The sequence below is a fragment of the Zosterops lateralis genome (assembly GCF_965231275.1).
Source record: "Zosterops lateralis genome assembly, chromosome: 4".
NCBI lineage: Eukaryota > Metazoa > Chordata > Aves > Passeriformes > Zosteropidae > Zosterops > Zosterops lateralis.
This window is the reverse complement of record NC_139765.1, coordinates 59,229,401-59,241,945: the sequence shown is the minus strand read 5'-3', so window position 1 is coordinate 59,241,945 and position 12,545 is coordinate 59,229,401. Positions and strand designations below refer to the sequence as shown.

The window sequence follows — 12,545 nt, the reverse complement described above, 5'->3', positions numbered from 1 at the left end:
CTTTGTAACTTTTTCCTATGGAAATCATTATATGTTAGTTAAACTGTAGCAAATGGAGGAAAACAAGAAAGGCACTTCAGTGTTCTAAGGGCTTACTAATTCCTTTTTCTGTAATATTATGTTTTTGTGGAAAATAGCAACGTGAAGAACTCACCAAAAGAAGAGATAAGCTTTCAAAGAAAAGGGAGAAGCTCATCAAGAGTGGGGGTGGCAGTGAAGCAGATAGAAATGTCCAAAACATAAATGAGGAGATGGAATCAGTAACTGCAAATATAGACTACATTAATGACAGCATTTCTGACTGCCAAGCAAACATCATGCAAATGGAAGAAGCAAAGGTAGGTCAAATATTTTTGCAAAAATAGTAAAATGGGGACAAGAAAACACAACTCTGTAGCCTTGAAAATGTTCTCATTTAGAAATTAGTTTTTGTTTGTCTGTGTAATTACTGAGCCAGGAAGTGAAAATTGGTAAAAACTTTTATGTGAAGTTTGAGATGAAGATTTATACAATTGATACCTGAGTTTTAGTGTCAACAGTGTAATGCAAGTTAAGATTGCAAAGCATTTAAATGTCAAAGCTGTTGCTTTCTGGTATGCTGGCAATAAATTAATATAATTCTTGGGGATTTTTCACAATCTGACTGGGCTTATTTTTATGCACACAGGAAGAAGGAGAGACCTTGGATGTAACAGCAGTGATTAATGCTTGCACTTTGACAGAAGCTCGATATTTGCTTGATCACTTCCTTATGATGGGTATCAATAAGGTAATGTGTTAGGTGAAGTGTGTGTGTGCCAGGCTGTGGCATGTGCCAGGAGCACGTGTGTTGTGCTGACATAAAGACATGACTAATGTGTGCTAAACAAAGCAAAGCTGGTCAACATTACTGAATTATGCTGATTCTCAGTGTGAAGGCCCTTGAGATCTGTTGTCCTCTTTAACTTACTGCCTGTTTTTCAAGCCCCAGTAGAGCCTACTTCACTTTATTAATTAGCTCATGCTGTTTTTATCAGAGCACTAGCTTTTTGTAATCAAATAAATCTCTATGTTTTTCAACAAACTTCTGAAGAGAGCTCAAGATCTTTTTTTAAAAGACTGACTCAACCACCTTTGTACAAATATGAACCTCCAAAAATTTGTTTTAAGTTATATGTTGATCCATGACATACTTCAGTTGGAGTAGAGCCACAGGGATTCTTCTAAAAGTCTTGGGGATATATGTTTTCTTTCATATTTTCTAAATAAGTATTTGACAGCTTGTAACCCTGTGCACACATGTATCATGCTCTTGCTACTGCTTTTCTTTCTGTCTGGAGGATGGTACTCAGTCTCATTGAGTCAAATCAAAGATTTCAATGATGCTGAATCCAACTAATCCAAAAATTTGAGGAGAAAAGAAAGGGTAAAGAAAACTCCCACAATCACACTGGCTTCTGAAAATTTCAGTCTTGTAATATTCTTTCAGCCCTTGGATGTGTTTGAATAGATCTTGCAAGAGAGTTAATGTGAGAAAAGTGCCTCTGACTCACTCTTAACAATTTCTCTTTATGATGATAAAAAGCTCCATTATGTGAATGATTCTATCATCTTTTTGTTTAGTAATTATCACATGGAAAAGCTGAAGGGATTTTTTTTTTTCAAAATCAGTCATGCCTAATGTCTATTCTATTGTTTGTTTTTACCTGCGGAAAGTGCCTATTGCTTTTGTTCCATCAGAATGTAGTAAATTCATAGGGCTGCACTTGTTACTCAAGCACTAGCACTCAAACTCTGCTGTTGCCCTATAAGTCTTTGAGAAGATGTGCTGTACCTTCATTTTTCCATACCGATCCTTTTGGAATTTGGAAATCCATTTGGAAACCGTCCGCTGTAAATTTCTTTGGCTGTATTCTCTACAGCTAAAAAATGCCCACCAATCCATGGATTGAGGGAAGTTTCCTTAGAATGAATTCCGTTATAAGTTAGGCCAGAAGATCTTTCATTAGAAGCTGAAAGTTCACTGAGTAATTGTGTAGGAAAGATTACAGTTCTGGGTCTCACCCTGTCCCATTTTCACCTCCCCCCTGTTCTTTATCATAGAGTATCATAGGTAGTAATTTTTTAAAAAGCAGTTGTTTGTGAAAAATGGAGGTGTTGATCTTTCAGATGCTTGCTACTCTTAAATTATGTGAAGACTCTGAATTGCACTTGGGCTTGTGGTCCCACTTAGCCACTAGATGCATATTTGCAAGGCAGTCTGAGGAATGCAAGCTAAAGGAATGCTTAGTGAGTCTCTTTAAAGGTGAAGGAAAGAAAAAGACCCTTTGACACCTGATCTTCAGGATATGAGAAGGCGGCTGCGATGTACACATTGTTTGTGTTTGTAGTGTTTTTAAAATTTTGACAGTTTTCATTTTGTAAAACAAGGGTTGTGGTAAAACGTTTGTCATCTTTCTTTCTCCTAGGGTCTCCAAGCAGCTCAGAAAGAAGCTCAGATCAAAGTTCTTGAGGGACGCCTTAAGCAGACAGAAATTACTAGTGCTACTCAGAACCAACTGCTGTTTCATATGCTAAAAGAAAAAGCTGAATTAAATCCTGAACTTGATGCTTTTCTGGGTCATGCTTTGCAAGGTAGTCTTTTCATCTTGTTTTCTGAATAGTCAGCTGCATGTCATGTTTGCCTTTTGTGCATGCTGTACTGGGCATTCTAGACTATTTCTTTTCTGAATAGATGCTGTATTTTTACATCTTATACTTCACAATTGACATGCATGTATGACATTTTTAAGTAGACCCTCTAAGCAGTGAAATATAGAAACAAATTTTTTTTATTAATGGGATTTTTTCAAATGCAAATAACCTGCTTGCTGTTTTTACAATTTGGAATTGTTTTAACTTCTGAATGTGAAAATTGAAAATTCAATCCCATTCAGTCATCATATGCTAGGAATTTTGGATTGGCGTTTTATTTCGTTACGGCATCTATTCTACTTCTCATGAGATGATACTAAGAGAAATTTAGAATACATTTGGGTACTTTTGTTTTATTTCTTTTTGTAAATGGATATGTTTTGATTGGAATGTTGCTTTTTTTTCCTTGTTGCTGTATTTACACAGACCTAGATAGCATACCACTGGGTAAGTATGTTTAGCTTTCTGTGTACTGTACAGCTGCATGAGTTACTAATTCATTCATGTTCACTAACTGATGCATCTTAGAATTTGTGAGTGTGTGAAGTTTGCATGAACTATTCTGTAAATGTACTCATTATCACGAGCTTAAAGAGCATTTCTTCCTTTCTGAAACCACCCCTAGCTCTCATGGTAGTAGCCCTTGTGGTAGTTAAAAGTGAAGACAGTAAGCAGAGCTGTATTTCAAATTTATAACTTGGTGCTTGCAAACCTGAAGTGTGTTCAGACTACATAAAAATATTATGTGATATGCTACTGTTGTGACAAATTCTGCCCATATTTTAGGCTTGAAAAAAAGGCAATTCTTAACTTGCAGATTATTTTAAACCTTTTACAAATAGCTCATTTTGTAATGTAAACATTGTACAGAATGCAGGATTATATCTCACTTTTTCAATTGGGTTTAAGTTACTGACTTCACTGATTTTGAGATAAGTCCCTTGTTGGTGTTGCTTTAAGGTTATTTCCAAATGAATTAAGCTTATTTTCTTCCCTCCAAAAAATTGGTTGTATTTAGAACTTGAGAAAAATATTCCTGTTAGCAGTGATAATTCCTTTTGTGTTGTCTTGTGCTAGTTTGCACAGCATTTCAAAAGCACAAATCTACATGGAAGTGTATAGATCATAATCTAGGGATAGTGAGAACGTTGCCTGCTTCCTGTCGAGTGACACCTGAAGATCTACGTCAGGAAACCTTGCTGCATGCAGCCAGTTATTTATTCAGGAACCTCAGTGGTTTGTAGTATCACAGCATCTCTATAAACAGGCCTTTAATGTGTGTGCATGTTCACTCCTGTTGGAGCATTGTTTCTCCTGATAGCGTTGAATTTTCTTTAGCTCTGGACAGGCTTTTACTTAAAAGCAACATTTGAAGCAATGAAAAGCCACTTGCTAAATGTATTGAAAAAGTAGCTCTGCCGTCAAATTTTTTGTAGAGTGTTATTTCATTGAAGAAGCTTTTTAACATTTTGCAAGCATGACCTGAAGCTTTTAGAGTATCTAAGCCACTCAGGACTCTGCTAACACTTTATAGGAAGGAAATGCAGTGGAACATATGCACTAAACCTAGGTCCGTTGAAATCCCAGCTGTTGGCATTCTGAGTTTTGTGGATCATTAGTGACCAAACCTTTTGAACTGCAGGGAGTTCAGACACCACTGTAGTGAGGCTTTGATGCTGGGATTGCCAGCTGGTTTGCAGGAACTCTGTTGGTGCAGAGCCTGACACAGTTCCCGTAGGTAGAAGTGTGGATGGCAGCAAATCCTGAGAACAATCTCACCAGGGTGCCTGATATCTCAGTGGAAGAGCACACAGAGAGCCCTATCCCAAACAAAGGGATTGCACTTCCAGGGTGTTTGTGATTTGCCCTCTTGATGCCTGCCTTCAGATCCAATATCTTCAAAAGTTCTTAGCCATTTGAATACACTTGGCTCAAAAAAGCTTGAACATTCCTTAATGTAGTTGTGCACTTGCATTCAAGTGTAGACAAGAAGTTTCAGTCTGCAGAAAAGTACATCACAGGCTCAGGTTTTGACTTGAATGGGTTTTCAGTGCCCGTTGGCCTTGGTGGATGAACTAGCTGCCATCTGCTCTTGTGGAGAGTTAAAATGACCGTGAAATTGGGTTTTGAATGTTGCTGAAGTGACTCCTCTTTGAGGAGTTGTGGGAGCTGCTTTTCCTTCCCACCTGTGGCATATGGGACACTCATGGATGTGACTCACAACCATCTATGTGCAGATTTTGAGAGGGCTGGTCAAATGTCATTTCCTCTGGGTGAACTGTGCTGGTGTATGGCATTGTTCTGGTACCATCCAGTTGCTACTGCATGAGGATGAAGATGAATAATCAGAAAATTCTCCTCCTGTTCTGCAATCATTGGTTTACTAGCAGCTATCCCTGCAAACATTAGTGTCTTTAACTAACTTTATTTCTCCTTTCATCATCTCTTCTCGCTCTTGCAGAATCTTATTCTTTCTACCTTTTTGTTGATTCTGTGCACTGATTTCTGTCTCGGGGCTTTGGGCAGTCTTCCTGTGTCGAATTGCAGGCAAACTGAAGAAACTCATCAGGTCACATGAGAGTGAGCCTACAAATAAAATCTCATCTTTGGTGGTCATTCTACACTCTCTACTTAGTTTCCTGTAAAAAGAGATCACGAGTTCTTTATGAGGAGGGGATGAAGTAACACAATTCTAATAAAAATCCTATATTTTCAAAAAATATGTTTATTTTAGGGATGCTGCTTTTTTCTTACTGAAAGAAGTAATCCCCATTTTTGCAGAAGGCATGTAATAATAATAATAGCAATAATAACAACAACAGTAATAAGTATTGAAAGGTTTTAATCTGGGCTCAAATCCAGGGTGGAACAAAGAAAACCTGAAAATTATAGTGCTATTCCTGTGACCCTGTGTTCTTTATAATCTTGTTGTATTCCTGATAATTAAGATTATATCGTTAAGATTAATACAGCAGTTGAGTAACTCTGAAGTGCATTGTTGGTATTTGTTGTAGCTTGATGGTTTTAACTTTTTCAGGAAACATGTTTAGATGCAGTGTACCCAAAAGGCAGTATTTTCCTTCTCTTTTTTTCCATTCCTTCTCAAAATTCAACTGAAAGCTGCAGATCTTTCTTCCCTTTCTTCAAAGCATGAACTTGCACTTAAAACATGGACAAACCTGTTTTAGTATGGGTACAAATATATTGGTTATATGCATTGCAGATGGTATCTGCTTTTGACAGAAATTAAGTAAAGAAAATCAGTGTCTCTACTAGTAAAGAGGCGGTGTAGTGGAATGTTATTACAATGTTATTTAATCCTTAATATTTCATGAATATGTTCAAAAATACGGGACTTTGCTTGCAAGAATGTGTTACCTATGTCCTTGATCTATGCCTAAAATGCATTATTAGAATAACATGCAAGTTAGGGGATTTGCTTTCCCAGCAGTTTGGAACTGATTGTATATGTGCCATTGACTCATTGTCTCAGCTTAATGTTTTGCACCGTTTGCATGCAGACATGTTAATTGGATGTTTGACAGTGTTAGTGTGTGGGCATGCATCATGTTGGTTTTGTCTTCTGTGGACAGGTTTGTGTACCCATTTTTGCTTCAGGAACATTTCTACTGAACAGCTTCCTTTAGAAATTACTCCTTTTTAGGAAGCTGTTCTATAATATTAAGTGGTAGCATCATCCTCTTTTGAAACAAATCCTTATATACGGATAAAGTGCTTGCTTCTTGTCAGCTCAAATGGTGGCACTCTATCAGAGGAGGCTGAGCCTCAGCTCACTAGCTAGTTAAAAATGTAATTTTCTTTTTCATTATAGACAGACTGATTCTGTTTTGGAGCAAGACAAAAAAGAGGAGAAAGAGACATTCATACTGTCCATCGATTTACATCCTATATCTTCCGTGTTTTGCAGATAATTTTCTTTGATTTATCTGCTTTCTTTCAGATTTCTTTCTAGAATTTCTGTTTTTCTGTCATCTCTGTTGCTCTGCTACAGTAGATAGAGGACCACGTTTGGCACAGTATGCCTAGATGTATGATGTATTTAGATTGTATGAAAAAAATTAGTTGATGTGCTGGGAAAATTCGGTGGGAGCTAGATAGAAAACAGTCAAGATATTTTGAATCCCAGTCTTTTGTTTTCTGTTCATCTACATTCAGCATTGTCTGAGTTGTTTTGTATAGCACTTAAAGCTTTCGCATCTTGTTGTAGAGGGGCAGACTAATGTTATTCTTTTGGAAATTTTCTAGAAAATTTGGAAGATAGTACTGATGAGGATGCCCCATTGCATAGTCCTGGAACAGAAGGAAGGTGAGCAAATCTTTGTTACTACCGATTCTAGAAAAAATTACTTTCATTTCCTCCTTTTGTAATGCAAAATCATGTATCCTTTAGAAAATATCTCTTAACATTGTTTCATTATACTTTGCCCATGATTACAGTAGAAAGAAGAATAAAATAAAAATGCACATCTGCAAAAAGGATGACTTTGTGTATAAAAAGGTATAACTGTGATGCAATTTTTCTTTTAGTTCATTATCTTCAGATCTCTTGAAGCTTTGTGGTGAAGTCAAGCCCAAAAGCAAGGTAGGATGTACAATGATGATAATGATAATTCTTCTACATGTCTTTTAAGTGATTCTGTGATTGTATAATAATTCATAATTTAACGATACCTTCTGGAGAATGCTCTTGCTTTACCCAAGAGACTTTAATGAATGAAGACAAGCAAAAGGTGAACTGATGTACTTTTCATGTGATTTGTGTGCCATATGATCTTATGTGACATTCTTCTTTAAGAAGCAATGATAAAAAATAACTTCTTCAGTATTTGGGGGTTAAGTTATTAGAATTCCAGGAAGAGAGATGTTCTTCCAAGTACTTGCACTCCAAACTGATGTCGTTTTGCAGATTAGTATTAGTTAGGCTACAGTTCAATGCCATTGCCTGAGGGAACTGTGAACATGCTTATTGTTTGCAATTTGTCACAGAAATCTTGAGGAAGTTTATGAAACAAATAAAAGTTTGACCTCCAGGATCTTAATTGCAGCTGACAGTGGAGTAATATATCTAGGCTGACTATAGTTTAATATTAATGGCAGTGGGAACTGGAAGTGTGTGCTGATGACAGTTTTGCTTCTGTGCTCACAGGAGCATAAACCAAGTTTGCAAAGTAAATAGAAGCTTAGCCTCCACTTTTCCAACTACAATTGGCTTTGGAAGAAAATGTCTGTATTGGCTGTTGCATTATTTGATAATGTTCCTTGGTGTGCAGCTGTTTGGGCTGTTTAAATGAGTGAATTTGGTCTGAAAATACAATGAAATAAACATGTCATTTTTGTAATGGCTCTTTTCAGACTGGATCTTTGTCTTCCCTATTGGTATTTCTTTCCCTGAGGAATAGATTTTAACTTCATAGTAAAATCACACCTAACACATATGATCCACTTTTTAAAAATTATTGTGTTGTGCCTTAGCTCCTTTGAGTTTTTCTGTTGTTTTCAAATTGTTGAAATTCTGAATAAATCTTAATTGATGTGGACTTTTCAGGTGACTTAAACTTAGTAAGAAGTAAAGTTTGTATATGAGAAGAAGCACTGATGTTAGAAGTCACACCGGTATAATTGTAGCTATTTAAATTCACACTTTGCTTTATTCCTCTCTGCTTTATAACATTTCATTTGGATAAACCATAGGTGAGTAATATTGTGTTAATGTAGTATTGATGGGCAGCTGGTTGAAAGGATAGCCTTGGAAACCCGCTGTCAAATCAGTGTTTCATTGAATTTGTATTGCCTCCTCTGAAATCGTTGCCCAAAAACAGAGGTGAGCTTCTTGATTTAGTTTCCAAAGGCAGTTGCCAAGTGTTTGAGGGGGATGCTAATTGCCAGCTGATGATAAGCTCAAGTACAGGACTCTTGACACACACCAGTGCATGTTTAAGTGGCAGTTTGTTTTCTGTCTGTCTGCAGGCCCGCCGCAGGACCACCACCCAGATGGAATTGCTGTATGCAGCCAACAGTGACCTGGTCTCTGACAGTAGTGCTGCAGACTCTGCCTTGGCTGGCTCTAGCACATCAGCTGCAGAAACCCAAGAAACTGGGGTGGCTGCTGATACACATGATACTTCTGCTAGGGACAGAGAGTTTATACCCCCACCATCTGGCTTACCTTCTAAGATAGGCAGCATGTAAGTTTGGCCATGCTGTACTAATTACCCTTTGCTTTTGAAAAATGCATGCTGCCAGTTTCTTGTAATCTATTATTTTAACTTTACAAACAAAGTTGATACACTTGAAGCTTACTAAATAATACTGACAAAGCTCCTTCTTTTCTGCCATCACCACTCTAGAAAGTATAAACGTAGTGTTGTAAGTACTGTGGCTCTTACTGCAGATGTAAGTTCTGTTAAGTTGCTTTGTTATAGTAAAGTCCTTGTAAACATGTTCTATGTAGAGGGAAAAACTCCTCTAATACCTTGAATAGCTTGCTGTATTAGTGCTATGGGAAATGCACATTCTAGGAAGGTAGTGAGAATCTGGTTAGAACAGCAGAGGGATTAAAAAAAAAACCCAACAAAGCACAACCTGAAAACTTTATATAACATGGTGTTTGTATATGGTCCTAATTATTAGGAAAAATCTTTCTGTGAGTTTTCTCATATGGACCATGCTTATATTGGAGAAGTCTCTGCAACAATAGAGAATGAAAGTAAAAAGTTGAAAGGAAAATGCTACGCATTATGAATCCTCAGAAATCCTTTCTGTTTGCAGGTTGCACTTACCTGCAGAACAGTTTTGCTAAGTGGAAGTATCTCTTGATTCTAAACAGAACTAAAATATTGTCTTTTTACTTTGGGACCAGCAGGTGTCTCTCACACACACTCTTTTTTTCTTTTCACTTGCTCTTGCTGTTCTTTTTATATCTACCAATACCACTGCTGGTTATTAGCCATTCACTGCTAGAGACCCTTTTCTTCGCTTTTTAAGACTAGCTCCTATGTTGCAGAAGCTCATGTGTAAATTGAATGCACTTCCCACACTCAGTGATGTGGAAATCAGTGTCCCATAGCTGTCTTCACATTACAGGTTCTGGAGTTAAGCATCTTTTCATATTCATCTGTCCTGTTGGCATATTTTTATAGCAGTCTCTACCTAATGTACATTTGCAATTTGTATTTTTTACTATGTATTTCTGGCATGTGCTTGAGGTGGCAATCACAAACAGTAAAACACTGCTGACAGCAATTATTAACCCATGCTGATGGCTGCAGTGCAAATAGAATCTGCTTGAAGAGAGTGCTCTTGAGGGTGAGCATAGGTGGAGAAAACCCACTTGTTTCAGCAGTTAGTGTGAGATGAATAGAGACTTTTGAAGCTTCAAGATCTAAAACATCAAGTGTTATGACCTGACATCCAAGACTCAGGTAATACTAACTTTTGCCTCACTCCATCTTCTAGAATGTATCCATTTATGAAAGGGAGCCAGCGAAAGGCGAAACAGGATTTTTCCAAAACTGTGTTCTGCAAGCATTTGAGAGTTACCTACTGTCAAAAAATCAATTCAGTCAGCAGTAGGCCTCACATATTGAATTGTTATTGATCATGTTTTAGTAAATGATAAGTGATCAAAAATTCCCACAATCAATCTGCAGTGACTTTCTCACTGCAAGTGTGTATGTTTTTTCAAAACTGGAACTCATGCTGGTTTATCTGGTCATCGTGGAAGAAAGCTTGTCTTTATGAGCCATCTGGCCTTCCCTTACGGGCCTGTGGTGCCAGTATATCTCTAGTAATAAAATATGTTATTCAGGAGCAGATTATGATCTTACCTGCAATAAATGTTTTCTTCCTTGTGCCACTTACTTAAATGACATTTGGGGATGTAGAGGCTGTAACAGTAATCCAAAATATGGATTCTTAAAGTGACAGAAATTAATTATATGTTTAGGTGCAAATTTAGCTGCCTGCATATGTACAAACTGCTCCACTCTGGAACCCCCTCAATTTTCTTAGGTCTGTGGTGATTCCATGGTCCTTGGAGAGGGACATTTTACAGGGTTGTGTGTGTTGATAGGATAAGGGGTAATGGCTACAAACTGGAAGATTGTAGGTGTACATGAGATATTGGAAGAAAATCTTTACTGCAAGTGCCAAACACTGAAACAGGTTACCTAGAGGAGCTGTGGATACTCCATTCCTGGCAGTGTTCAAGGCCAGGTTGGATGGGGCTTAGAGCAGCCTGGTCTAGTGGAATGTGTTCCTGCCTGAGGGAAGGAGGTTGGAACTAGATGATCTTTAAGTCCCTTCCAATCCAGACCATTGTGTGATTGTTACTTAGGGAGGCACGTAAATACATATGGCCAACAGTTTATTTAATTGGAATTCTCTTCATGAAGTTGATTAGTGTGGTTATCCTTTGATATGTTCAACTCATCTACAGCAGCTTTTTCAGAGTATAGTTGTCTTCTATAGGACTTTTGTCAGCTCTGTTCAGATGTCTGATGTCCTGGCAAATGTTAAAAGGCTCTGGAAGCCTAGAAGTAGGTATGTATGTGTCCTGCTCCTTTTCTGTTAGGTCATTGACATCATGCACCTGGTTTTTACACCTGTGCTTAGGAAGTTCATTCCAGCAACAGAGCTGTATTTTTATAATACCTGCATTCCCAGGCTTTCAGAAAGCATTCAGAAAGTGATGATGCTATTTACACCTTCTTCTCAGGATGTTCCACTATGGAGTCAAAGATGGAAGACTCAAGGGCAGGTAGAGAGTGAAGAAGTGAAAGTTGCCCCTGTGTCTGAGTATGTAGGAAGTCAGTGTGAGGCAGAGGAGCTTGGGTTCCAGTTTCTGGTTTGGTTTATTTAATCAAGCAGCTGCTCTGTAGACACAAAAGCAACCCTGGCAGTAGACACTATAGCCTGTTTGTCATCCTTGCTGGAAGACCTGTCAGCCTGATTCATAGCATTTGCCTTGTGACCTCAGGATTTTTGCATTCCTAAATACAAAAAGAGGGGAAGAGTGTGGAAGGGAGAGGGAAGGGAGCATGTCCTGTTCCAACTTTTTTGGTGTCCTTTGCACAATATGCCTGGAGGTAAAGGAGCCCTACATAGAAATGTGTGCTCTGTCCTTGAGGGAATTGGACTCACTTTCTCCCCTTTTTTTATAACTTAAGTGCTAGACTTCCATGCAAAACCAGGCACTTGTCCTCCTTTTCCTGTCACTTGAAGACCCTGGGAAGCTCTAAGGGTTGAGATGCAGTTCTTGGCACTAGGTCCTACAGGTCCCGCACGTTCCAGTTAGGGTTTGGGATCACTTGAGACTGTCCAATCTACTTGAGTCAAGTAGCGGTTCATGGTTGTGCTGTCCATGTTAAATCATGTTATTCTGCATTCCAGTCTCCAGGTGGATTTTATATAGCACAGACTTCCTCTCAAGGGAAACATGTAGAGAAGTTTGAGCTATGCATATTTAGAACCTGTAGAGCTCTGAGACTGATGTCAGGCAGGGGACCTGCTAAATGAACTTTATTTGCTTAATGAAGTTGCGTGGAGCAAAAATACTTTTAGAATCTGCTTTCTTGCTTTAAATGAGTGTTTCATACTCATAGAAAAAATCCTCCTAAATACAAAAAATGGGAAAAAAAATACTGCTTCTGTGATTGCACAGCTAGTGAGAAATAGAAGTTCAGAAGAATGGAGACCACGCAGATTCCTTTCTTTTTTCTTTTGTCTGACTGTGGTGAAATGATAACATTTGGGTATCAGCTTTAATATTATCCTCTTGACATTTTTGCTTATTTTAATGGGGAATAAAAGGTTGGGAGAAAGACCACAGTGACTTTGAATTGGAGTTTTCA

The 12,545-nt window shown here is 38.0% G+C and overlaps 1 protein-coding gene across 5 annotated transcripts in view; it reads left to right on the top strand.

The window, feature by feature from the left end:
* KIF21A (kinesin family member 21A) overlaps window positions 1-12,545 on the top strand; it is an 87,622-nt gene that overhangs the window by 57,071 nt on the left and 18,006 nt on the right. For 4 of the 5 annotated variants that reach the window (XM_083859463.1, XM_083859462.1, XM_083859460.1 and 1 more), the window contains exons 20-26: window positions 138-338; window positions 668-769; window positions 2,448-2,613; window positions 3,100-3,120; window positions 6,940-7,000; window positions 7,222-7,276; window positions 8,662-8,879. In XM_083859463.1, coding sequence (XP_083715589.1) covers window positions 138-338; window positions 668-769; window positions 2,448-2,613; window positions 3,100-3,120; window positions 6,940-7,000; window positions 7,222-7,276; window positions 8,662-8,879 — 824 coding nt within the window. The remainder of the gene's footprint in view (window positions 1-137; window positions 339-667; window positions 770-2,447; window positions 2,614-3,099; window positions 3,121-6,939; window positions 7,001-7,221; window positions 7,277-8,661; window positions 8,880-12,545) is intronic. The other variant, XM_083859461.1, reaches the window with a different exon arrangement.